This window comes from Perca flavescens, chromosome 8 (genome assembly GCF_004354835.1).
Source record: "Perca flavescens isolate YP-PL-M2 chromosome 8, PFLA_1.0, whole genome shotgun sequence".
Taxonomy (NCBI): domain Eukaryota; kingdom Metazoa; phylum Chordata; class Actinopteri; order Perciformes; family Percidae; genus Perca; species Perca flavescens.
In genome coordinates, this window is record NC_041338.1 from 13,025,792 (window position 1) to 13,052,940 (window position 27,149).

The 27,149-nt window shown below is 41.6% G+C and overlaps 1 protein-coding gene across 1 annotated transcript in view; it reads right to left on the reverse strand.

Moving 5' to 3' along the window:
- Positions 1-27,149, reverse strand: part of LOC114560668 (neural-cadherin) — a 100,906-nt gene that overhangs the window by 27,122 nt on the left and 46,635 nt on the right. The window contains exons 9-24 of the mRNA XM_028586204.1: positions 26,294-26,436; positions 23,672-23,844; positions 20,351-20,519; positions 18,994-19,164; positions 18,444-18,616; positions 15,333-15,500; positions 12,829-13,078; positions 11,918-12,045; positions 11,335-11,521; positions 9,393-9,536; positions 7,402-7,685; positions 5,413-7,021; positions 4,557-4,650; positions 3,566-3,750; positions 2,431-2,660; positions 1,654-1,934 (exon numbers count right to left, since the gene is read on the reverse strand). Of these exons, the coding sequence (XP_028442005.1) occupies positions 1,654-1,934; positions 2,431-2,660; positions 3,566-3,750; positions 4,557-4,650; positions 5,413-7,021; positions 7,402-7,685; positions 9,393-9,536; positions 11,335-11,521; positions 11,918-12,045; positions 12,829-13,078; positions 15,333-15,500; positions 18,444-18,616; positions 18,994-19,164; positions 20,351-20,519; positions 23,672-23,844; positions 26,294-26,436 (4,389 nt within the window). The remainder of the gene's footprint in view (positions 1-1,653; positions 1,935-2,430; positions 2,661-3,565; positions 3,751-4,556; positions 4,651-5,412; positions 7,022-7,401; positions 7,686-9,392; positions 9,537-11,334; positions 11,522-11,917; positions 12,046-12,828; positions 13,079-15,332; positions 15,501-18,443; positions 18,617-18,993; positions 19,165-20,350; positions 20,520-23,671; positions 23,845-26,293; positions 26,437-27,149) is intronic.

Here is a 27,149-nt window from a genome sequence, read left to right on the forward strand (position 1 = left end):
TCTCACTTTTCTATGCGCCGTACCACCGTTGATTTACTGGACTTTTTTTTTTTTTTTTTCACTTATCCCCACCCGCCCCCTTCTTACTCTTAAGGTATTACATGCTTTGGTTGATATCTGTGCAATTGCCTCTTCTTGTACTCATCTACTTTGATTAGAGCTTGAGTGTTAGGGATCACTGCTCTTGCAGAAACTGGAAATGAAATGTTTTCCATGCCTATCTTCCAACATGTTTTTGAATGAGACCAGAATGGTAAACATTAATAATCATACAAAAACACCATAAAGGAAGAGATGCATGCAGTGATTAAAAACAGCCCATTCCATCACTGCGATGGCAAAGATGGAAGAGACCAGTTGATCTCATCCTATCCCTTCCAATGCAAGCATGTGAGACAAGCTGGCTTTGCTGATAATGTCAAAGCCATCCATTTTCATGCAGTGTCTGAGAAAGGCTGTGTGTACTGAGGCCGTTAGGAGCTGTTTCTCCCCATCGCTGTTTATCCTGCAGAGGGGTAACACATGTCAGGAATACTGATCCATACGCAGCGAAAGGGACGGCTTAGACAGAGTGTAGCCTTATGCATACATATGCACACGCCGTGCACAGCACCTCACTCTTTCACTGCTCTTTCATGTGACTCATGAGAGCAATGCCGATCCAAATCAAGAAGTGCAGGGCATGTTTTTCTCACTTCTGACTGACAATATCTGATCAGCTGCCGTCTGAGGTTGCCTGTTAAGAACCTTCAACAGAGGAGAGAACCAAAAATTGGATTCTTTATGGTTGTGCTGCATTCACATGAGGGCACATATGGCACATATGGGGGAGATATTCTTACAGAATAAGGGCTTCTCTCAGCAGTGTGCAGATCAACTGCAGCAGAGACAATTTAAAAGATAAAAGTAAAAGAGAGTTCTGTACACTGTTACATGAACTTGCATGTTCATGTAAATGGCATTAAATGAGATTTTCGAAACGTTGTGAGCATAGAGGGGGGCCAGAGTTGTACTAATCCCCTTGCCCTATATTTATTTAATCTGGGCATTAGTGTGTGCATGAAATGAACAGCGTGCTGTTTCTCCTGCAGTAAACTCCCACAGAGACCTATATACACTTGAAGTTGAAGGTCTTTATATTGACTACAGGCATTTATAAATATTTAGGGGTTAATATTGAAAGAACTGGCAAATGACCTTGATACAAAGGCTATGTTCATTATTTACTGTTCAGTTCTGCTAAACACAGCGCACCAGAATTCAAAAATTTCAATATCAGGCTATACATCTAGACACCTAATTTAATAATCTTGGCAAGATACACTCTAAATTCAGAATGATATGCACATACATGCACATTGCTTCTATTGCAAATAGCCCAAAGCCTTTTGAAAAATCCTGCTACTCTATATTCAGCTGACAACATCGCAGAGCAGCTCAAGCAAGTTAGGTCAAGTTGCAGGTGAAGGAGTTTTTTCTCACAAGGGGCACTGTTAGTAATTCTCAGCTCATTTTCCAAGATGTCACTCTTACAGTAAGTCTAATAGGACCAGAGAGAGGACTGCAGCAAAAAGGATTCTATTTCTGTTTCCTATCTTTTAGGAGCTTCTTCCAACTCCAGTCCTCCTGAACAACTGCAGACATGCCTCTCACCTGTATCCACTCTGGGTGTCGACACAGGTTCCCCCATTAAGGCAGGGGTTACTGGGGTAGGAGGACCAGCAGGGTTGGTGGGTCATTTCCCTGGCAGCGCAGCCACACACAGCCGAGGACATCACCTTCACTGAGACCAGGGATAAAGCACCCGAGTCTACCAGGGTGGGCGAGTCACTGATGCTTAATCGCGTGGAGCAGCCGCCGGACGCCTTGCAGTCTGTGCGCACGCACTCATCTACCTGCACCTGGCTCACATTCACACGCAGCAGTGACTGCAGCTGTGGGGAGTCAGAGAAGGGAAAAAGAGAAGATATGCGGGAGACAAAAAACGGGTATTACAATAATTGTCAGTGAAAATCTCCAATGTGGGTGGTGTTTTGTACGCCGTGATAAACATTCTGAGGGATAAAAGACTTCAAAAGCAACACAAAAGAGGAAAGCAGAGCCTTATCTACATAAATGCTTTAAATTTTCTATAACTGGTTGTTTTTAAAGGAGCAAGAGATATAATTAGGAATGACAGAGGAATTCAAATGATGCACAATCAAAACATGGAAGAAAGAAAGCGATTAAAAAATGAAAGGAGACATAGAGACGAAATTAATGGGAGAGACAAAGAGACATGACAGGGCCAGGCAGTAAACAGACAGAAAGTTGGTGTGAAAATAAAAGGGCAGATAAAAAGCCCCGTTATCTCTTCCCCTCAAGCTCCCAAGTGTATCACTTGATATATGAGCATTGATTTCTATCTATCAGACACGCTGGTATATATACCTTCTTTTTATGTGCGGTGAGGACAGCGTGCAGTTTCTCTGGGCGCAGATAACCATTATCAGTTAGCACATAGAAATGGATGTCCACGGTTTTCTCCTCCCTGTCTGCTATGCTGAAAATGTTGATGCTCCCCGGTCTGACAGACAGGGTTTCAGACAGGAAGTCCCAGAACGTCTCCAGCCGACTCTTCCCCTCGACGTGGGAGTCGATAAAATCTCTCGCTGTTACGCCTTCAGGAGACAAAGAGAGAGCTACTAACTCGTCAATGACAACTACAGAGTTGATCAAAGTCTACCGAGTTCCTGATTCACAAGAGGTAGCCCAACATCTCCCTATTGATCCACTTCCTCACTGACTCATCCATAAGGTGAACGAGTCGTGATGCAGTCAAGTAGAAATTGCTTATTTCTTCACTGAGATAAAGTTCGGGTCTTGAAGAGCTGGCCTAGTACAAAATATTTTAATGACCGGAAAATCAATCACATTTGTGGTGCCACCTTCCAATAATATCTGGCGTATGTGGGCAGTCATCTTTAATCTCCAAAAATGATAATGACTTGGAGTCAGAGGCATCCGTAATAGCCTTCGACTCTGTTCGCCGAATGGCTTTTTAAATGTCAAGGACTTTACCTGACACTTCCAAATTGACCTTTCTAACTCCGATTCCCTCTGAAAGACTGACAGAAAAATGAACACTCTAACATAAACTTCAGTGTTAAAGAGTAAAGAGGAAGAAGGAAACTATTACCACCGAGCAGTGTGAAAGGTTGCTTCACAATGCTTAGAAATGTTAAATTATGCAAGTGTAAAAATGTCTTCTGACAGCCTATTATTTCAGCGTTAACTGGATTGACAACCTGATAATCAGTCAATGGAAAGTACCAATTTATTTATGCCTTTGGCAGATGCTGTCTCTTTCAACACCAGCTTCAGAAAGGAACTGAACAACAAGTTTTCTTTTTTGTGGAGGATGACTGAGATAGGGAATCTAATGGAAAAAAAAACACATTTTACTCAACATTGTCTTGATTGTTTGTTTTTTTTTTTTTTTTGGGGGGGGTCATGTATCAAGTCATGATTCAAAAGGAACAGTGTTTATGCCATCAGGTGAGTCAGTGTTTCTGCTAATGTTTACCGGTCAAACGCAGCGAGGCGGACGACAAGATGGCCTTTTCCTCCAGCTGCCTGACGTGAACTCTGACCCCTGAGAACACGTCGGGCCACACGCCATCAGACACCCCGACCCTCAACCAGTAGCTGCCTGCTGGAGTGTTCTGTCGGACGGTCAGCACTCCTGAGCTTTGGTTCAGACTGAAGTATCTGAGAAAAGCAGAGGAGCTGTTCAGTAGGAGAGGACGGCTTCAGAGGAAGGTAAAAAAAAACAAAGACAAGTGGCTTCTTTTGTTTCTGAGCTACTGTTCAGAGGCAAAATATGGCAGGCAGAGAAGTAGAGAATTGGTCAAAAAAAACCTGGGTTTACTCCAGCAGGAAGTTAATTCAAAATTCATTTTGAGAAAAAAACAACAACAAAGAAACAAAAAGAGAAAACGCCAAGTAGAAGAAGAAGAAGAAGGAGGAAAAAAAACAGAATTATTCGGCTCCAAAAGAGCTTTGTAGTTGTCATGGTAACTGTCAGAATTTTCTATATGAATAAAACAAATATGCAATTGGTATTTCTAATCTGATGTTGAGGGTGTGAATTCTGAACAGCTGCACATACGTCCCTGATGGAGTCATGGTGTTTGTACAGGCTGTTTCATCTAGGGGACATCGTACAGGTGGACTTAGTTTGTTTGAATCTGATTTTCCAGATTGGCAATCACTGTTGACTGCTATTATTAAAGTCCTTTTGGAAAGTGTAGCTTATATTAGAAGCCGGGGAATTGGATCCGAGATTAGGAGAAGTACCTGTTAGGCACGTTTCACGCCGAGTGATATCACTGAAAGAGGCCTTGTTAGAGGAATACAGCCTCAACGCTGAGTCCACATCCTCTTTATTTTTCAGATTCCACACTGTTGGCAGTTCTGCTGGTACTGTATTGCTTTAGCACTTGTACTTGTGCTGCACATTTGGAGATCAGCATGTTTTCAGAAAAAATTCTATGCATTTAACAGAGAGCTCTTACTTGGCTGCGCTTGTCTCCAGAGTGTAGGTCTTGTTGTCCCAGTCATCAGGATCTGGGGCATACACCTTCCCCAGTGCCGCATTTGCCATCCTTCCTGTTCACGGTAAACACACACACACACACACACACACACACACACACACACACACACACACACACACACACGCATGCACACACACGCACACGCACATTGATTTCGTCTGGACAGAATCTGCTGATGCCAACACTTATCTTTTTCGTCCCTCTCTTCTCCTTATCTTGCATTCTTGTGTTCTGTTCTACTTATTATGCTCATAACTGTGGAGCCCCACTGCTGGAATGAATAGGCTCTCAGTGCTCCACTTCAGAGAGCGTGGAGCTTAAGGAAGCAGGGCTATCTCAGTATGGATTATGTTATTATCGACCTGCAGTGCCAGAGTACTGCAGCTGGGTAAACAATGGCAGCCTGGATGAGTCACGGCATTCCTGTTTTCCACAATTACCAAAACTGCCATGTAGCGGAGTGTGTGAAGAAAACACTAACAAGCCAACATACCTAACCAACTTAACTGTAGGGTAAAAAAACTACACAAAAAAAGAATAATGTGATTCTCAGATGAGCTTTAGGCAGAGGATTTGGATGTGTTAAGGGCTTGAGAAAGGATTTGACAACGATATTACCATGAGAAAACACTGTGAAAATGAAAAAGTAAGAGTGCAATTATGAATTCCAGACTGCACCGAGCAGGTATGGGACTGAAAACCCTTCAGCTTTAGTGTCAGTTTCCCCTCATTACTCAAGCTCTGCCTGCAGTGAAAAGCTCTGCAGCGAAAGTAAGGGCCAAGAGAATGCAATGACGGAACGCGAGCAACTCACCCTTGCGGCTGTGCACATAGACATCTTTCTCTCCTGCCTGATGGGCGTTATCATTCTGGTCGCCAATGGTGATGGTGAGCGTGTTTGTGGCTGTCATTGGTGGATCGCCGCTGTCAATCATAATCACCGGCAAGTGGAACTCGCTCTGCCTTTCCCTGTCGAATCTGCGCAGGGCAGTGAGTGTGGCCGAGCCGTTCCCGTAATCCTGCAGGTGGAAGTCGATAGAGTAAAGTGAGGGCAGGGAGAGAAAGAAAGGAGGCCCGTGCTCTGGGGAGTCTCTGTCCACGACATGAAGCAGAGTTGAGCTCCTGTTGAGCCAGACCACTTGAGGTGCTGGACTGTTCTCCCACAGCACAGGAGTGTAGACTGCCTCCAGCTCAGGCCCGTTGTCATTCGTGTCTAGCAGTGGCAAGTGGACCGTGACACTGCCAGTCAGTGCCGGGGTACCCCGGTCTGTTGCCATGACAACCAGCTCATAACCCGCCACCGTTTCCCTATCCAATGGCCTGGCAACTGTGACCACACCGGCTCGGCTGACTGTAAAATGTCCATATGGGTCAGACTGAGGGAGAATGCTGTACAAAATGTCCCCATTCAAGCCCGAGTCGTAGTCGGTGGCTGCGACCTGAATGATGCTGGTTCCAACAGTTACGTCCTCAGGCAAAGGTGAGAGCAGGTGGGAGCTCAGAGTGAACATGGGAGCATTGTCATTCTCATCCTCCACAAGAACTTGACAGTGGATGAGGCTGGAGAAGTCAGAGTCCTCAACCTTGATGGTAAGGTTAAACCGCTGCTCCCCTGCCTTCTCAAAGTCCAGCTTCTTCTTCAGTCTCAGAGTGCCCGTCTGCTCCAGTCTGTGGCTGACCATGTAGAATCGTTGCTCCGCGTCTCCCGCCATGACACTGAACGCCAGCTGTCCATACGTGCCAGCGTCAGGGTCCACAGCGCTCAGCTCCAGGATAGGAGCATCTTCATTGGTGCTCTCAGGGACACGAGCGCCACACCGGTCCTTTTTAAACTTTGGCGCATGGTCGTTGATGTCGGTTACCACTATGGTGGCTGTAGCTGTACCTGTCATACCCCCGCCGTCCCGGGCCTCCACTACCAGCTGGTGGCTGTCAGCAAACTCCCGGTCCAGACCCTCTGCTGCCACAGATATAGTGCCGGTGCTGGAATCAATAGTAAAAAGGTCTGAATTGTTTGCGCTTTGCACATTCTCACTAATCCGGTACGTGAGAATTGCGTTCTGGCCTACGGCGGCATCGTCGCGGTCTACCGCTGTCATTTCCACAACAAACGTTCCGGGAGGGGAGTTCTCCGCCACGCTGCTGTGGCAATTATCGGGCGCACACGTGAAGGCTGGTGCGTTGTCATTGATGTCCCACACGTTGATAATAACATCCGTAAAGCCGGTAAGTCCCTCGCCCTCTTCGTCCGTTGCCATGACAACAAAGCGCCAGACGGCACGCTCCTCTCGGTCTACGGTGCGCTGGGCATACATCTCCCCTGTGATGTCGTTGATCATGAAGTGTGACTCTGCCCCTTGGCCATGAATGGAATAGCGTATGGCGCCCTGGTCTGCATCTTTGTCTGGGTCAGTAGCTGTCACCTGCAGAGATAAAGACAACTTCTTAAGAAAATGGATATTCATTCATCCAGTCAAACCCAAATTACTGCTTCCTCTTATCTCTTCTCAGCCGTCACACAGGTCTTCTTTGCTTTGGGATTTTTTAGACAGCTAATTTAAGTGTTTGCACTTTTTCCTGACCACCTAAATCAAAGCAAAAGGCTTTGATCAGGCATTTCCTCAGAGTGGGTCTGACAGCCTTACTGCTGAATTTGCCCACCCTAGATACACTTTTCATTCTCTAACTTGTGATGTTTCACACTACAGTAGAGTATAAACACTAAAAGACTAACAGTAGGTACACTGAAATAAGACAGGTTGTCGAAATAATTACAGTGTAAAACCTCATCTCAGGCTCTCACCTGTAGTACAAACACAGGGGACCCATCAAGCTCCTCTGTGACAGATCCATAGTACTCATTCATGGAGAACACCGGCGCCTCGTCGTTCTTATTAACCACTGTCACCACAACGGCCGCGTAGTCTTCCCACTTCCCGTCGGAGGCGAGGACCAGTAGCTTGTATCTCTTCTGCTGTTCATAGTCCAGTGGCTGTGCAATAAAGATGGTCCCCACCTCTGGCTCAATGTCAAAAACACCACCTTTGTTGCCAGAGGTAATCTGGTAGCGCAGCTTGGCATTGGCTCCTGTGGCGGGAATTACAAAATGCATGATTGGGAATGCAAAATCACTGTCCCGATTCTGCATATAAACTGCTTCATAATAAGCTAAAGTAATCTAAAGGTGAAATATACATGTAGCAACATTTTAAGAAGGTAGTAGACTTTACAGCAGGTTGCCGCTAAATAATTTAGCATTGTGCCTTTTCTTACTTTAAGCAGAAGCACTATCATTCTAGCAATAACCCAACGGCAAAACCACAAGAGTATTACACCTCATTTCCTCCAAGACCTGAGCATTAGTAGGTTTTCATGTATCCCTTTCTTGTTTTGATTACTTAATTAAATGGAAACTTTATTCCTCGTCTCCTCGGCTTCAATCAGATACTAATTAAAAAAAGAGTGCTGAAAAAAATAAAAGGGAGCCTGAGAGTAAAAAGCAGAATACAGTAATGCACTTTGATAGTGCCCTCTAAGGAATGGTTTGGAGGCCCAACAGTGGGTGGGGGGGGGATGTGGTTTAGTAAAGAAGAAGTCAATATATGAAGGTATCTAGTGTGTCTCCATGGAGCCATCCAGTCTGCCAGGTTTAACATTGGAATAGATAAGATAATCTCCTGGAATGAACAGTCTTCGTTTTCAATCGTCCTGTTGGGTTAAAGTAGCTGCAATCCCATGTAAATACACTAATCTGCACTATTAACACAACCCCAGCTGACAAAGTGCTCCCTGCCTCCCACAGGGATCTGGCAGGCTTACAGCAGTCAAGCCCAGGGTGTTGGTTTTTAAACAAGACAGATTGAGCGGAGCCTCTCAGACGCACGTGCAACAGTATTGCAACTTTAATGTCGGGGGTTGGTGTTATTCCACAGCTATTCATCATTAGCGCTGCAGCCCAGCCTAAGCTACACCCCCGCTCGCCATAAATACTTGATTAACGGACCTAAACATGTCTGATAAGGGGATCTTAGGCTACTGCTGTATGGAGGATAAGCAACTGCTTTATTGGTTAAATCCCGCCCACCTACTGTGTGGGAGCGTGTCACTCTTTTTGGAACATATGTGTAACAGTGCATTACCAAGCACTCAAATGACTACAGCTTAATCTAGCACACCGCATGATTTCAGCAGCGTGATTTCAGCAGAGCTCAGGTCAAATTGGGAAAGACTGCCTACAGGGTCACTGTGCATTCTGCTACAAATGCAGGCCATTTTTGGAAAATGGTGCGTACTTGGCACATAACTCAGCACTGGAAAACTGACTGATTTCAAGAGAGAGAAAAAATCAAAAGTGTTTCACAAAAAAACACTTTTGTATAAGTTGTGGTTGGCTTGCTTCTTTAAAGGGATAAGGCACCGTTTGTTGAAATAGGGCTCATTACGGTCTCCCCTAGCTGTAGATAGGTGGGCCAACGCATTTTTTGTGCATGCATTGTTTTAGTCCGGTGCAACACCGGCAGTGCCGCCGCTAGTTAGCTTAGCGTAGTGAATGGAATCCTATGTTGCCGGTTAGCATGTTGTGAGTAAAAGTGAGCCAACAAAAGACCAAAAAACAACCTAATTACTTTACTTGAGACAAAAAATGCGTTGGCCCACCTATCCACAGCCAGGGTAGTCAGTGATAAGCCCTATTTCAAGAAACAGTGGCGTATTCTTTTAACCTTTAATTATCGCAATTGGAATTGGTAAAATCTCCTTCGGACCTCCCTCAGTCTGCTGCCTCGTCAAGCATACCTTCATCCTCGTCATTAGCACTAACGGTGACAACTGCCAGGCCCACATCTGCATTCTCGTCGACACCCACTTCATACAGTCGCTGAGCAAAGACTGGTTTGTTGTCGTTGACGTCGCTGATGAAAACCCTCACATATGCTGTGTCTGCAAGAATGACAGAAGATTAAAAGGCGCACGCACGCACGTGCGCACACACACACACACACACACACACACACACACACACACACACACACACACACACTTACTTTCCAAACACAGTATATGTGTATTCTCCCTCCATCTGTTTATTGATTCTACAATTCATTGTCACTGTTTAGTGGGGAAGAGGCACTTAACTGAACGCAATGTGCCTCATTGACACGGAAATCAGAAAAACATTACTCCTAAATATGTGCCACAAATTGCATAAATTATTCATTTTGTCAAGAGTTTATTGTTTTTACAGGGGTAACAGTTTTAAACAGAACGAATAACAGTAATGGGGCCAAACATCTTCAACAAGCTGCTTTTGTTGCAGAGAGTAGATAAAGAACCTCTCTACTGGGAAGGTTAAATATTTATAAGATGACAAGTCTTATCGGTGCCTTCCTCATTACGCTGTTTATTTCTTTAGTTGGAAAGAGTAAATTATCTGCTCACAGAACACATGGGTGACATGTTAATTTGCAGCTGCTGCAGTAAGAGATGATGGTGGTTGAAGGTAGCTGTATTTTCTCAGCTTGTTTTTACATTTCCCTCCTCCTCATGGTGTATCCCAGAGGTGACGCAGCGAGACAGGTAATGTTTGCAAAGGAGATGAGCCCTTCTGGATGTCGGAGATTCATAGCCCAAGACGCAGCTAAGGCTAATTGCAAATGCTAAGCAGCCCTGGCAACTCTGGTGGGAAGGCTTTACTGCTTCAAAACATCACCCTTTACCCCCAACACCCCCTTCGCAAACATTTGCAAAAGACCCACTTCTGAATAAAAACGTCATATTACATTATTTTTTTTAAACACAGGCCACGCTGGTTAAATATTGAGCAAAGAAAATTAAAAACAGGGAGGAAAAAAAATTATAATAAAAAAAAAGAAGAGCACCAAGAAATCTCTGAATTTTTTTCACACAGAAGAAAGTGAGGTCATGGCAATGGACTAAATAAGAAGTAAGTATTCAGTTTTCAAATCCCAAGGTGTAAATGAATGTATTGTCATGTCAATGCAGTTTGTTTAAAACAGTGCACAGAGGACGGACTCCTCATAGTTTTCAGTATTACCCTGTAGGCTTGTAGGGAAAGAACAATACTGCTTTTTATGAATGGGACATTGCACCAGGCCTGAGGTCACTTCAAAGTTAACTCTGCCGACTCACATAGTTTCTTAGAAAACCAACAACTTGTGTGACCATATTAGAGTTGGGATACACTAATACTGAAGTAACTACTAACACATTATTTGCATACAAATCACCTTTTCTGGAATAGTTAGAAATGTTTTGGAAATATGTTTATTCACTTTCTTATAAAGACTGATACCATTCGGATGTCTGTACGGTAAATATGAAGCTACAGCCAGCAGGCTAACTAATGCTAGGCTAAACTAGTAGCAAAGCTAATGCTAAGCTAGGGACGGTTATGTTCTGGACTATTTTCTGGCAAGGCATAGTGACAGGTTTGTGTACGGATTGAACCAACAAAATATAACACGTTAATTTTGTGAGCTCTGGAGGTGATTTTTCTACCTTCTGACAGAGCCAGACTAGCTGTTTTCACATTTTTCCTGTCTTGGTGCTAAGCTAAGCTAACCATACAGTCATGTGAGATGTAAATCTTCTTCAAACTGGTGTATTTCCCAAAATGTCAAACTATTCTATCACGAAGCAAAATATAAACTCTAATGAGCAGTTTTTTTGCTTGATGAAAAAGTCTAATGTCATCATTAAAATCATCACAATTTCTAACCTGAGTTGGGCTGTTTGTTCTTGCCAGGTCGCGCCGATTCCTGGCCATCTTCTGACTGAACTTCCAGCAAATAGGAGCTACGGGCCTCACGATCAAACACCGCTTCTGTGAAGATGATCCCGAGTTTTGGGTCTATGCGGAACAGATGATGGTCGCCACTGCTGTCACTCAGCAGAGAGTAAGTGATCTGTAGAGCACAGGGAATTTGAAAATTAAGCCACAGCATTCTTTCCAGCAATAACCTGCAGAAATAGCAGAAATTAAAGGCTTTGTAGCTGAAAATGTCAGGAGGTCTCTAGCATAGTCCCAAGAAGAGTCTGTCTTTTCATCTCAAGCTAAATTATATCGATACTCTATCCGACCGATATTGTCACTGTCAGTCACTCACCTGCGATGGCATAGTTCCCAATACCACCACGACAACTGTGTAACAAAAGCTTCAGCGCTAGAGGGATTTTGGTGCGATGCTACAGAATACTCCTTCTAGCATAATAAGGATTGTTAAGCAAGGTTAAACAGTCTATAGGTGGTTAAAAAAAATCTCTTCATTGCACAACATGAACACAAAAAGATAACCACAAACCTCTCCATTAAGACCCAGGTCTTTGTCATGGGCAGACACTTGGAGAACCAAAGTCCCTATCTGGGCCCCTTCTGTTACCGAGGCCTCATAGATGGAGGAGGTGAAAAACGGAACGTTGTCATTCACATCTTAGGAGAGAAGAGAGGTTTAGTAGCAAATTGATAATGTGTTTGTTTACAGATAGTAATTACGTAATAGATTTTCTAGCATTGAAAGCTGTGGCTTCTGTAACTGCACACATCAAAGATTTTGTTTTTTAAAGATTATTTTTATGGGCATTTCTGCCTTTAATGATAGGACAATTCAGACATGAAAGGGGAGAGAGAGGGGGAAGACATGCAGGAAATTGTCACAGGTCGGACTCGAACCCTGGACCTTCTGCGTCGAGGAATTAACCTCAATATATGTGTGCTAGTTCTACCAAGTGAGCTAACTAGCCACACAAATCAAAAGATTTAGAGGTCTGATTCCCTGAAGAAAAAAAAAAACACAAGCGCAACACTGCTTATTGCAGCTGCCGACTTAACCATTGTGGATGTTGGACTTCTTCACACGCAGAGAAACTCCACATTATACTTAACAGCTAAAACATAATCAAATCATCCTCTGGCTGCATGTTTGTCAAACCTCAGACAAATATAAATACATCCGGTAGTTATATACAGCGTATTATATATATATATATATATATATATATATTTTTGTTAAGTATTGACATCTCTACGCAGCAGTTAAATATCACTCGCTACACTTAATTAAATACTAAATGAAAGCTGTAAAAGACAATTAAATCTAAACATACAGGTGAAAAATATTAATAAAACCTGCTAAGGAAACAACAAATTCTGACTGATCTCCATTTAATATCAAAGAGCAAAATGAGAACCAAGTGAGAAAAGTACAAATCCCACCTGTAACATTGACATAAACTGTAGTGAAAGCTGCAAGAGGCACCGCGGCCACGTTCTGTGCTCGAACCCGGAGAGAGAAGACGGGCGTGGTCTCATAGTCCAGCGGCTCGGACACCAGAATGGACGCAGAGCCGTCTTCGCGGTTGGGGGAGAGGTAGAAACGAACTGGCATGTTGGTTTCGGGGACCATCCCATCCTCCAGGTTATAGGTCACCCGTGGGTCACCCAGCTGAGAGGTCGCCTTAATTGTCTGAATAGGAAGAGAAGTTGGATCATAATTTTGCCCGGCTGAAAGTTTGTGTAGAAAGCAGAAAACAACCCTGAGCTGAGCAAATGGTGTTCCCTAGATTAAGCCTGTGTGGTTGACTGACTCAGCCCAGATGATGTCGTAGATGGACATTCACACCCCGGTCAACTCTAAACGTCAGCTTTAAAAGGATCAGTTATACATTTTTGGGAAAATGCGCTTATTTGATTTCTTCCTGTAAGTGAGATGACTAGAATGATACGACTCCACGAGATAGCAGGAGATACAGTAGTTGGCCGAGCTTAGCATAAAGACTGAAAGCACGGGAAAAACAGCTAGCCTGGCTCTGTCCAAATGTAACAAAAAATAATTTGCCTACCATCTACAGAGACTCAAACTGTTGCCTAGTAATCTCACAGTTACAACAAGAAATAGTTATACCGCGGTAACTTACATTGTGAAAGGTAAATATAGGAGGTTTGAGGAAATCTGGAACCCTTTCTTATTCTTTCTTAAACATGTTGGAAATGACGTACCAATAGCTAATTGAGAAGCTGTGTCAAATATAATAATATGTGATGAGAAGCGTTTAGTTATTGTTACCCTTTTATTTATTTTTTTTATTCTTGGTGTCTCTGTGATTTGCATGTGTTTTCCTTCCTTCCTCGAACGTGTTTTGTATGTATGTGCATTGATTGTTTTGATATGCTAAAAAAATCTATAAAAAATATTGATGAAAAAAAAAATAATGACCGCTACAGCACAGAAGCAAAGGGAACATAACGTGTTAATTAGTAGCTTCACTTAGCTTTAGAGGTGCAAGTAGTATGTATGCTTTTAATTTGGAACACAGCCAGGCCAGCGGTTTCCCACTGCTTCCAGTCTTTATACTAGCCATGCTAATCGTCTCTTGGCTTTAGCTTGGCTTTGTTTAATTCCTAACTGCCTTGAGCTGCTAACCAACTAAAAAAAGGTTTTATTCTGGGCTTAAAGGAATTGTTTCACATTTTGGAAAATGTGCTTGTTCGCTTTCTTGCCGAGAATTTGATGATGCCACGCTTATGTCTGTGTGGCTAAGTATGGAGCGAAAGCTGGGAGGCGATTAGCTTAGCTTAGCATAAAGACTGAAAACAGTTAGTCTGGCAAATCAAACTAGACACAACATACAAATGCGAGAGCTCTAGCTGCTGGTGCGTCTTTAGCAGCTAACCGGCTGCAGGCTAAAGCTCCATTACTAACGGCCAGACATGTGAGTGGTATCAATCCTCTCATCCAAGTATTGACACAAGAGCAAATAAGTGTATTTCCTAATATGTTGAAGTATCCACTTAACAAGGATTCTCTTTGAGGTAGGTCAGGTTACATTTAGTCTCGCTTTGCCAGGGTCTGGCTACTCCACATAGCATTCGGGGATGGGAGGAAAATGTGCTCTGGTTTAATGACATTTCTTTAAACCAATCAGAATCGTCATGAGCGGTGCTAAACTCCGCACAGGTCCGCTGCAAAATAGTCTTGCGAGAGAAAACTCAGATTGGATAGGCTAGCTAGCGGTCCCAATTTACCTGGCAGAGATCTGAGGAGCAATAGTCCTCATAAATCCACCGAATCTAAAATTCCAACACAAAGAAAGCAGAAGGTAACGGAAAATACATGCATCCGGCAGAATTTCCTGCAGCACCGGAGAAATCCCGGAAGTGGAATGTGAAGGATATAGACTAGGCAACATTTGTGACAATTATTATTTAGAACAAGGTCAGACTGCATTTGTGGTTTGTATTCTGAAAGAAGCATAGGTTATGTCAAATATGAATCACAATTATTGTGATGATTGGTTATCTGAGTAGGATGAGAGTCAAACCTATGGTCTGAGCCCTGAAATAACCTCTTATGTCAAAGTGATCCACCTTGTGAGACCTTGGTAAAAGAAAAGGGATTTGTGTGTTCTCCAGATTGACAGCTATATATTTCTCACATCAAAGGAGACGTTTTGAATGGATTTAATAAGCCTGAAGTCGTAAAACTTGCTTTGCACATGCGATACAATGTCAGCTTTCTCCTACAGCATCAAACAAAAACATGTTTATAGATTTTCAGCACACTGACAAGCCTTCAAAGACTGTGCACTTATCCAGCGCAGTAAGCAAACAAACTTTCAGCTCATTCAATTACAGCAACTCAAAATGGCAAGAGAGGAACCAGCTTAACAACCTATGTGCTAATATCAACAAAGGTTCTCTGATTGTGTTGTTCCACGTACCACTATCGGTGTGTCCCTGGCGGTGTTTTCAGGGATGACGACACTGTAGCTGTCCTTCTCCCACTGTGGAGGCTGGTTCTTCACGTTGGTGATGGTGACTGCCAGCTCCACAGAAGTGTTTTGGTTTCCCCCGTCGGTAGCTATGATGTCCCGCGTGATATAGGTTCTCTGTAACAGTTCAGTCACTAAAATTATCCTCATGGCATTTAGAGCTGAAACAATTAACAATTAGCTGATTAAGAAGTAGTCGATTAACAGAAAATTGCTAAGCAACTGTTTGATGAACTATCAAATGATACGCAGCTCCAACTGACTGACACTGCCAAAACACATGTGTAAAATATACAGTATATAGTGAAATAACGTAATAACTATAAATAAAAGTAATGCAATCCAATAGTTCTTAAATCCTCTTGCTATAATCTGAGTAGCATGGCTGTGTCTTCAGCTTGCTCTGAGGCAGTGGGCCGATTGAAACTGGCCAGTGACAGCAGATAGCAGCAATAATCACTAAAGATTAGGGCTGCACGATATGAGGAAAATATGCAATATGCGATAACATTGTTGAATACAATATTATTTGCGATAAACAAACAAATAATAAAGTGTACTCAGTTCTGCCTTACTGCTGCTTTCAGAAGTCTGCTAAAATAACGAAAATTGCTTGTTGAATAACATTTTTTATATTTGATTGAACATTGAATTGAACATAAACAGCACCATTAAAAAAAAAGAAGACAGTTATGCATACATTTCAAAGTCTAGTTTTCTACTGATACTCTCCTTTAACTAACTCAAAAAATAGATAAGTGACTTTCACGATATATCACAGCCATTCATGTGTTTATTGCACAAGCTGATATCGTGATAGCTGCTGATGGGCAGTAATGACTTCAAGTTCCTGCCTGTACCTAAACTTGTTGCATGAACTCCATTGAGGAAATCACTTAGTTAGGTTAGGAATAAGAGAGGCAGCAGTATGAGCCTTACAAAAATGTGTTAAGCTATAAAATTCAGCACAAAAGCTCCTCTACTTTTGTAAATAGCTATAATTTGAACCACTAGGAAATAAGGGGTAAATCTGACAAAGGAACAGTATTTCATCAGAGTGGATACAGCAGGGAAAGCTGAAATTTTACTTAAGAGGTCATTAGAGTATTTTATTCTGTTTATCTAAATTATACAATGTGTAACATCAACAATACACTTCTACCAGAGTGTGAGAAAAACAAAACTCCTCTAATTCTCTAAAGGGCCTCTTTTTTTTGCCCACAAGAGGAAATTTAATCCTAACCACTTACAGAAAAAGATAATGTGAGTCATAGTTATACCATTTCGTTAATAAAAAACTGCTCAAATAATAATTCAATTGTTAAGATGTAACATTTAAACATTTTTTATCAATGCAAAACGTGGCATAGTGACTCTATTGTGCTGCAGATAAAAAGACATTTCACTTAACTATAGAAATTCCATTTTCTATTTCGGGGACAATCCAATTAGTATTTGCGAACAAGTACAACTTTTTTTTTTCCAAAGCTTGATACCAGAGAACAAAGATTGTAATCTGTGATTGTTAATGTGGACCCAGCAGCTGCTGCTTTTACAATAAATGAATCACTGACTTTATGGTAACATCCAACCAAGGTCTATAATTTAATTTGCAGTAATAATGTCAGATCTGAACCAGAAAATATCCATACAATAGTCTGGACACGGTCACAGCAACCTTTGCCATCTTATCCACTTAATTCCACTTAATTATCTGCAGAGCTTTACTGTACAGTACATGGAGGCTGGCTCTGGCAGTACTGTATCAGGACTTAGGAATAACAACTATGGTTCAATGCTCCTTCATATTCCACTCAGGTGAATTGAGAACTGTGCTGCACACTTTACTGTGAAGTTTGGTGTGAAGATTTGGCCTTAATTCACTTAACAAAATTAAAACAGAACAATGTCTCAAACCAGCTGAGACATTTAACATTTAATGAAATGCTTTCACAATCTTAGTTACAGGGGGGAAAAAAAACATTGGTGGTTGATTCAAATAGCTTCTGAAACCATTTTTTAAACATGCAGCTTGGTTAACCGAGGTTCTTGGCTTAACACTTTCAATTTTGCATGAAGTCGGCGGCACAATTTCCAGAGACTTCCACCACCACCGCGCTAAAAAGCATGTTAAATAATAAACAGCTCTATAGTGCTATAGCAAGTATTGAGCCAAAGAACAACTCTTACATTTGAATAAGTGAAAGAGGAAAAACAGGAAGAAGAGCGCTGATAGGCTACAGAAAACATGAAAGTCTACAAAACAACAATCAAAAATGTAAAACATTTGTCACAATCACTGACACAGTCAGCAATAAGATGGCAAACCAGTAAAAGGCCAACTTGCTAAACTTTATAGCTAGCTTTCATATTGAAAACAAGAATTCACATGACTAAAATGATTCATCTTTTTAAAAAGAACTGTGGAGGTGATCATGCTTTTTTAAGTTAAATCACATGCATAATCTTTCAGCCTCCAAAGTGTTTCAGTTAATAGCCTCAAAAACATCGCTCATCTGAAGGTGCTGCATGCTGTCAGTCTCCTTATCAAAGACTCAGATGATGAACTGAGATGAAAAAGCCTTGAATTTCTTATATCAAAGCCAGAGTATTTAAGCTGGACAAAGAGTCTTGGTTTGTTATAATTAGCTTCTTAAAAACCTGTGCCACACACTTAAAAAAAACAGCATATCTTTTTTTGACAGCTACTGCTACGGGTTATTGTTTAGAAACAGGGCAATAGACAGAACTGTAGTCGTCAAATATAACCACAGGAATCCCAAGCTGTTAAAATCTATTTTTAATAATTTGTTTAGCCTGAATGAGTCTCCCTCCATTCTTTTTTCTCTGTGGTCTTTCCACATGCAGCACCTGTGGGAGTACACATACCCCAGATTGGGAGTATGTGACAGAGGCACTTTGAGGTGGCTTATTCATTAACTTTGTTGACACAGACCCATGGGCTAATACAGACAGTGTGTGTGTGTGTGTGTGTGTGTGTGTGTGTGTGTGTGTGTGTGTGCTGGCTGACAGACAGCCTGCTAATAACTGCTGACTGACCTGTGATATGGGCTGGTTAACGTAGACCCATCCAGTGACAGGGTTAACCCGCAGGTACTCAGGCTGCTCCAGGGACATAGAGTAAGTGATCGCTGCATTAGTTCCAAAGTCGTCATCGTGAGCTGCCACGCGAAGGAAACTGGTACCGACCAAAGTGTCTTCTCTCAGAAAGTCTGCAGGGGACAGAAATAATGCATGTGCAGTGCACTCAGTTTGCTGGTCAAAGATTAGAAGTGTATGAGGCTGATTACCGGATGGTAAAGGTCAAGCGTGAGAGGTTACAGACATTGCTTATTATGCAAAACGTATGATTTAGGTTATTACCAGGGTATTATTTTTATGTTTATTTCCAAAACCCAATATAGAGACATATTATTTACTGCATCAAGACACTACATCATATCCCCAGTTAAATTAAATGAATACATGAAAGTAAAAAAGGAGCATAAAAAACACCCTCTCAGCATTTTTAAGGTCATAGTTATGCTTCTGCTTTAACAATACACAATTGTGTTAGATGTACCAGCATGTATCATTTTTTATGACTTACACTCATAGCGCAAATTCTCAAACTTGGGGCTATTATCATTCTGGTCCAGTATTTGGATGGTGAGCTGACAGATGCCGATGAGCGGCTCCTCTGCCCAATCAGTGGCCGTTACTGTAATTGAATACTCTCTCTGCCGCTCCCTGTCGAACCGCCTGGCTGTCGCAATCACTCCTGTGAATATAGAACAAAAACCCCAACCCCCACCCAAACATAAACACACAAATACATATATATATATATATATTCATCCACCCATTGAGCAATTCTCCAATTCACCCATCAATGCATGCATCCATCCATCAGTTCATCTTACTGTCTATCTATCCATCTAACCATCCACCCATGAATCAGAAAAACAAGTAAATAATTACATATTATTGCGAGTATTTTCAAGTGCAGTGACTTTGTAATTAAATCGTGAGATGAAGAAAACAGAGCAGATAACCTTAAAGAAAATGACTGACAGAACGACGTGTTGACTTCACGTGTTAGGACTCCACGACAGCTCCAAGTCTTTCCCTTCATTATGTAGAGTCAATTTCTATCACACCAAGCTTGACCAGGTTAACAATAGAACCACCATAGCCCACACCATTTAAAACGACTACTTTTCTGAAACTGTGTAACGTTCCATCTGATGATCATAAATGACCTGTAAACAGGAAACGAGACTAACAGCGAAAAGAACACTATTTTTACGTAGTTTTCGTTTTTTTTTAATGCCTCTGCCCGGGTCAGATTTTTTCCCGTAAAGTCACAAAATGATTTACGGCAGGTAGACAAGCCTGTGTTAGTGAGTGTGCAGGTAAAAGGTAGCAGGAGACAAATATAAATGCTGAGGGGGATTTATTGTTGTTCTTTTGTTCAAAATGGGATAATGTAAAAATGTGCACCTTCATTTGAGATTATATTCGCAATGTAGTTTACTTGCCAAAATAAAAATTTGTTTCACAATTTCTTTCATGCCTTTTACGTTTTACCCTGCAGGTTATACGCCGCGTACTTACATTAAAACAGCATCAGATAGAACCAAAGAGATGTGTTTATTCAATAAGAAAAATTATTTATTTGCGGGAGTTGTTTACAAAACCTCCGACTAAACGTGTGTTGACTGTTAACTGAACTTAACGGCATACAGCGCAAACGCCCGGACTGTTATTGCATCGGGTGGCAGTGTAATTGCTGCATGTGTTTTTTTTCTCTCCGTTTCCTCTCCTCTCAAATCATAGTTCAGCTTGACTCTTACATTTAAGATGTCAATTACCATTAAAATGCAGCACTGTCTATGTACAGTAAACTCTATGCTGTAATACTCTAGGTCTAATTGAGACCTACTTGCAATCCATGACCGCTCTACCTGTGTCTGGATGAATTCTGAAGGCAGGCATGGCACTGTCTCTGTGCATTAAGCCATATTTGACTTTTCCATTTGCTCCCTCATCTGCATCCACCGCGTGCACTTGCAACACAAAAGTCCCCGTTGGCTGGTTCTCCAGCACTGAAGCCTGCTCACGATAGTGCTGGCACTAAAATAGAGAGGGAGGGGATAAGAAGAGACACACAAATACAAAAAAAAACAATTCACATACATATGAGAATAGATAGTGATAATACGTTACATTAATGAGAGTACAAGGATCAAAGAAAACAAACTCATTAAGTGGAAGGCCACTACGCACACATAGGGAGATACTGTGCATGATAAACAATACAGAAGTAATAGATACAGTAGCCCACATCTATGAAAATAAAAACACTTGAGCTGATTTCTTTTGAAAAAGCCAGCAGTGAACAGCTTTGTCTAAACCAGGAATTCAGTCCATTCCCCCTAATGAACATATGCCCCAGATAAAGAGCTACTCTCTGGAGTCTTTCTTTTTTGAAATCAAATATAAATGCTAGCTATTCTTTCAACAGAATGACCATGAAAAAAAAAAGAAAAAGAAAAGGCAAGGAGGAGCGTGAGCAAAACAGAGGGACGGGAGATGGATCAAAGGAAGTGAGCGAGCGATAGAGAGAAGAATAATGCACGGGTTCATGGGACGTGATGGCACAGACAATAAGGCCTGTAGGTACCTGTTCATAAAAAAAAATCACATAATATCAAACATAAGGTCATTCTGGCCCAGATGGTCCTGGGTGTAACTTGATATTTAGACACAAGGTGCCAAGACTTCAAGCCCACCCGAAAGACTTCAGGAGCTCCAGCCCTGCCTTCTGCCGAAGTTCAAGTCATTCCTAATTACGGAGGAAGTTAATTAAACAGGTATAGTATATTGTGATGATATTGCAGGTTTTTTTTTCATAAATTAATTGAAATCCCAATGGAGCGCCTGAAGATAGATTGGGTGTGCGGGCTAATCAGAACTCATGGGAAAACAGAGTGGAGAGACAGAGGCCATGGAAATGAGAACGCCAGGGCAAAAAATAAAAGCTGGAGAGTGGAATGATGAGGCGAGGGAGGAAGGAGTGATAGACAGAGAAATAACTTAAGTGCACCGAGAGGATGATACAGACAGGGAGGTGAGAGAAGAATATAACAATGTTGCGCAGGCACATTCTTTGAATTGAGGCAAAACAACTGACTGTCGGCTATTAAGAAGGGTTCAGGTTGACAGCCACAACAACAACAACAACAACAACAACAACAACAACAACAAAAGCAACACAAATATTGGAGGAATTGTTCAACATTTTGGAAAATACGCTTTATTTGCTTTCTTGCTGAGAGTTAGAAGAGGATTGATACCACTCCCACATCTGTACTGTCAATATGTAAATGCAGCCAGCGGCAGGTTAGCTTTGCTTAGCATAAAGACTGAAAACAGCTAGCCTGGCTCTGTCCAAAAGTAATCCACCAGTCACTTCCTAAGGCCAATGGTTGCCTAGCAACAGGTCCCAGCAAAGAAATAGTACAGACAATAACACTTACAATGTAAGGATATGTAAAAAAATAAATAAGTGCAATTTAGAGGTGTTGATCATAGACTGTATATAAGACAGTCCCTCCAGAAAAACGCGATTATGCGATCGCATAATTCAATGCATAATCAGCGCATTTTTTCAAATATGCCGCACTTTCACCGCATGAATTGCCGATTTCCGCGCAAAATATGCTGTGCTTGCATGATTTCATAATCCCCGCATTTTCGTTGCAAAAAAGTCACATATATCTTAGCAGAAAGTTTAAAAAATGTTGCGTTTACTTACTACACAAGAGCAGCCATTTTCTCCTGTTGCCATAGGAACGTTATGAAGTGACATAATTACGCGACGTGAACATCATCGAAAAGCAGGTGTTGGAGGTTGATACTTTGAGTCTCTTAAGTTGGTATCCAATAAGAAAGCTATCTTAATATCTGATGTTTACTCAAATTTCTTTAAGTGCTCCTGCTGTCTATATTATCTCTCTTTTGTATCTTTTATTTCCCCTGTTTAGACTATTACTTTTATTTTTACTTTAATATTATATTATTTGTATACATTTTTGTATCTTATTTGTTTACTTATTGCAATGACTGAATATCAGTAAACTATTTTTGGAAATTAAGTTTAAAAAAAGCAGGGTGTTGGGGGAATCACTTTTTCTTCTCTTTTTCATCAAAACGCAGTTTTTGCAAGTTCCCGCAATTTTTGCAAGTTCCCGCATTTTTTGCAAGTTCCCGCAATTTCATCGCATAAAATTGCATAAATATCCTGCATATTCCATCGCATTTTTTAAGAAAACGTGCCGCATAATCAAGGATTTTTGCCCGCAACAATCACAAAAAAACTTTTTCTGGAAGGACTGATAAGAATGGACCAACAGATGCCGTTGCTCTGGACGGAGACCAGTGAAGGATATTAGAAGCACTTTTCCAGTGATCGCTATCTTTACTGCGCAGCCTCCAACTGAGAGAGACAACGTAGATGTGACGTGAGCAACCAGTCTGAAAGTTGTAAGTCTTCTGGTAGCTGTGCCAAGAGAAATCTCAATCATTCCCAATCTTGCAGAGATGGAGAGCGTAGGTATATGTAAGGAGATAACATAGGCACAGGCTAATTATTGCTAACTAAAATGCTAGTTAACATTAGTAATTAAACCTAAACAGCTAATGTAAGTCGAAACTGCCTGCAAGCTTCTCCTGTACTATACGGTAATTCCTTTACTGTGGGACAGTAAGTCGCTTAGTTATGACACAATCTTTAGCCTATTTTTTACATTGTCGTGTTTCTTTAGAAATAAACAATGGACAAATAGAGTCTTTAAACGCTTCAGATGTAAAGTTATTCGCTGTCAAAGTGACATCAAAATGAATGGCAGTCAATGAAATGCTAACAAGAGGTGATATTGTTGTATCATCAAAATGGCGCCATAGGAGGTTAGAGTTCTGAAGCAAAGCTTACCCCCTTGGTGTTGATGGGCAGATTTTGTAATCTTTTGAAAGTTTCATATTTATCATACAGACAAGAGAGTAGAAAGCAAGAAAGCTAAGAAAGCCAATACGTGTATTTCCAAAAAATTTAAACTATTCCCCTATTTTATTTTTTTTTTTTAAGCCCCTTGTCTCATTCTCATAATTGTTGCCATTCTGACTCTGGCTCATGCTAACATTGCACACCTGAGTGGACGATTTATGAGAATAAGACCCAGGTCGAAAAGTACCAGTTTCCCTTAAAAAAAAAAAAAGATCCTCACCTCCTCAAATACAGGTTTGTTGTTGTTTACATCATCAACTCCAACGATGACTCGTGCGGTGGAGAAGAGAGGGTGTGGCCCGCCTGATGCATTGTCATCCGTGGCCGTTACATTCAGGACGTACTCCAGGCCTTGAAGCTTGGGCAGGGGAGTAGAGCGGAGACGAATCAACCCTACAAAGACCACAGGCCTATTAAATGAAACATTATAAAGCATGGTCCCTCCTAACACATTAAGTCCAACCATTCCATTAGTCATTAAGCGGGATGTTATTGCCACTGTGGCCTTGCATGGTGAAGGATGAGCTATCAATAAAAAACACAGCAGAAGACGCATACTGCATGTTGTTGCTCCAGATATCGGGGGGTGAGATAGCGAGTGCTGGAAATGCACCTCAGAAGTCCACAGAAAGGTAAAAATCTGATATGCAGACTAAATCCAGAAACCAATTTCACAGTGGTGATTTTGTCATATTTCTAATCTAATAATTGCATGCTCTCGCCTAAAGATGCCCATCCAGCTCACGCACTTGAGCGAAAACATAAAGTAGTGAGTGACTCGGGTTAGAAGTTAACCAGCCTCAGCAGATGCCTATTAGCTGGTACTCCCCCCCTTTGTCTGCTTTCATGTAACAGTCAAGATAAAAGGTGGGATAAAAGATGCTGCATCTCAGTCAACATCTTTCTCGTCACAATACAAAAACTTCAGAGGTTGCAGGACGAACGCGCCGCCTGTAATGTGGGGGAAACTCATTGAAGTGAGAGCGTCGGGAGATTTTTTATTCTCTTGTTGTGTTTCTATTCATCTCTTTCAATGCTCTTGATTGAAGACAACACAGCATGCTGATACACACAGATGTGAGTGCCTTGCTTTCCTCTCTCCCAATTTACTTGTGATCTTGGCTGCCCACAGAGCAAAAAGGGCTCTAGCTCCTAATGACAATGCGTGACGTTGACAGCACTGCATCAGTACATTAAAATAAGTGAAGTGTGGGATGTACACGGTAATTCTCCCGCTTTAAATGTCAACCTTGTTTGCAAATGCGACATGAGCTCCAGCAGCTATTCAATGAGCCAGCATAGATACAGTAAGTGGGAAGCCGTATAGTGGTTTTCCTGCACCCAAAGGATACCAGCCCTAGCATTTTCTTGCTCTGAGGATACACAGAAAGGGTGGAGAGGAGCAATATAAAAAGATGAAAAAAAAAAGAAAGAGAAGCTGACAGAGCGCAGCCTGAAGATTGTGAGCTATGATAGAGCAGTTTTTGTGAAATTGAATTGAAAGGGTTGGGTGACAAATGTCACAGTGATTGCCACTGGTTTCGGATCAAAGGACAAATAAAAAAGATAAACTCCGTAGTCATCAATGCCACAAAGCTCAGAAACTTCCTTTCTATGAAAAAAAAAACGGAGGTGGTTGTTTTTGGAGCAAAAGAGGAACGATTGAAAGTCAGCGCTCAGCTTCAAACGACAATGTTAAAAATAACAGACAAAGCAAGAAATCTTGGTGTAGTCATGGACTCAGACCTAAATTTTAAAAGCCACATTAACATAATTAAAAAATCAGCCTATTATCACCTTAAAAATATATCAAGGGTTAAAGGGCTTATGTCTCAGCAGGATCTGGAAAAACTTGTCCATGCTTTTATCTTCAGTAGACTTGACTACTGTAACAGTGTCTTTACAGGTCTCCCTAAAAAATCAATCAGACAGCTGCAGCTGATTCAAAACGCTGCTGCTCGAGTCCTCACTAAAACCAAGAGAGTGGATCACATCACTCCAGTACTGAAGTCTCTACACTGGCTTCCAGTGCCTCAAAGAATTGATTTCAAAATACTTTTACTGGTTTATAAATCACTAAACAGTTCAGGGCCAAAATACATTTCTGATCTGCTACATTATGACCCACCCAGACCTCTCAGGTCGTCTGGGACAGGTCTACTTGTTGTCCCCAGAGTCAGAACTAAACAGGGGGAAGCAGCGTTCAGTTTTTATGCTCCACATATCTGGAACAAACTCCCAGAAACCTGTAGGTCCGCTGCAACTCTCAGTTCTTTTAAATCTAAGCTAAAGACCTATCTTTTTGATGTTGCTTTTCTTTAAATAATCTATTTTATTAACTTTAATTTCTTATACTGCACTGTAACTTTTATTCTTATACTGCACTATCAATTTTATTCTTGTCTTTTAATGTTTTTAATTTGTTTATTATTGTTTTTTAATTGTTTTCTAACTGCTCTTTAATGTTTTATGTAAAGCACTTTGAATTGCCCTGTTGCTGAAATGTGCTATATAAATAAAGCTGCCTTGCCTTGCCTTGCCTTCTAAAAAAAAAAAAAAAAAAAAAAAAAAAAAAAAAAGTGTGGAAATTTCTCAAAGGTCATCGTTTATATTTATGTCCCCAATAATAGAAAGATGGGCACTCGTATTTAAATTACAGCTTGTGATATCAACTTTCAATATCTTCCCGCATTGACTTTGAAAGTAAAGGCCGTTCATTGCACACCACTGTGACGGGAACATATTGGAGAAAATTGAATGTGTGATTTCACAGAAAGCCTGTCAATTAGAGCGAGACCTGCAAATGTGAAGCCCGGCCGGAAAATTAAGTATTAAGTATCACCTTTCTGGCTGTCAATGACGAAGTTTCCTTCCTCATTTCCTGCGGTTATGGAGTAGATTATACCATCGCCATCTGGGTCTTTGGCCAGAACTGTGGCGACGAGGGTGTTGGGCCCCGCGTCCTCGGAAACAAACGTTCGATATCTAAAGTATGGGAAAACACACACAAACGGAAGTCACAAGTCAATGACAGAAACACACACTGACAGGAGATACAAACCATCTACGCAGTCCAAAGCGTCAGCAGGCTGATTAGACTTACTGTTGTGGCTTTTTGCTTGTCACTATGATTTAACCTGTCCTCTTAGCTGGCCAGACTAGAGACAAATGATAATGTCTACTGGGATGGTGAAGTCATTGGACAAATGGTACTTCCACATACCCAGCCCACTGTGGGCCATTTGATCCAGTGCCTTTTAAAATGTCAACAGTGATTTGCTTGCTCTGTGGTGCTGGGCAGCAAGATGCCCAGCGAGACACAGGAGATTGATATACCACTGTGGTACAAAGCACGATGGGGCGGAGATGAACTGCGTGACTTGGGGAGGACGCGGAGGTGAAGAGAAATGGAAAAAAAAGTACGGGTGAGAGAGGGGAGAGAGGAGCAGGTGACAAAGAAAAAAAAAAAAAAAAAAGACGGCTGGCACTGAAATGACAGTTAAAGTGATATGTGAGAGAGAGAGAAGAGAAGAGAAGGGAGCGGGTGGAAATAGGAAGGCTGACAGACAGAGAGGGGGAGAGCAGAATATAAGAGGGGGCGGTGTTCGCATAGAGTTTGAGTTGACTCGTCAGCAGAACTCATCCCCTGTGAGATTTGGTGCTGTATCCTCTTCTAATGTGTGTGTGTGTGTGTGTGT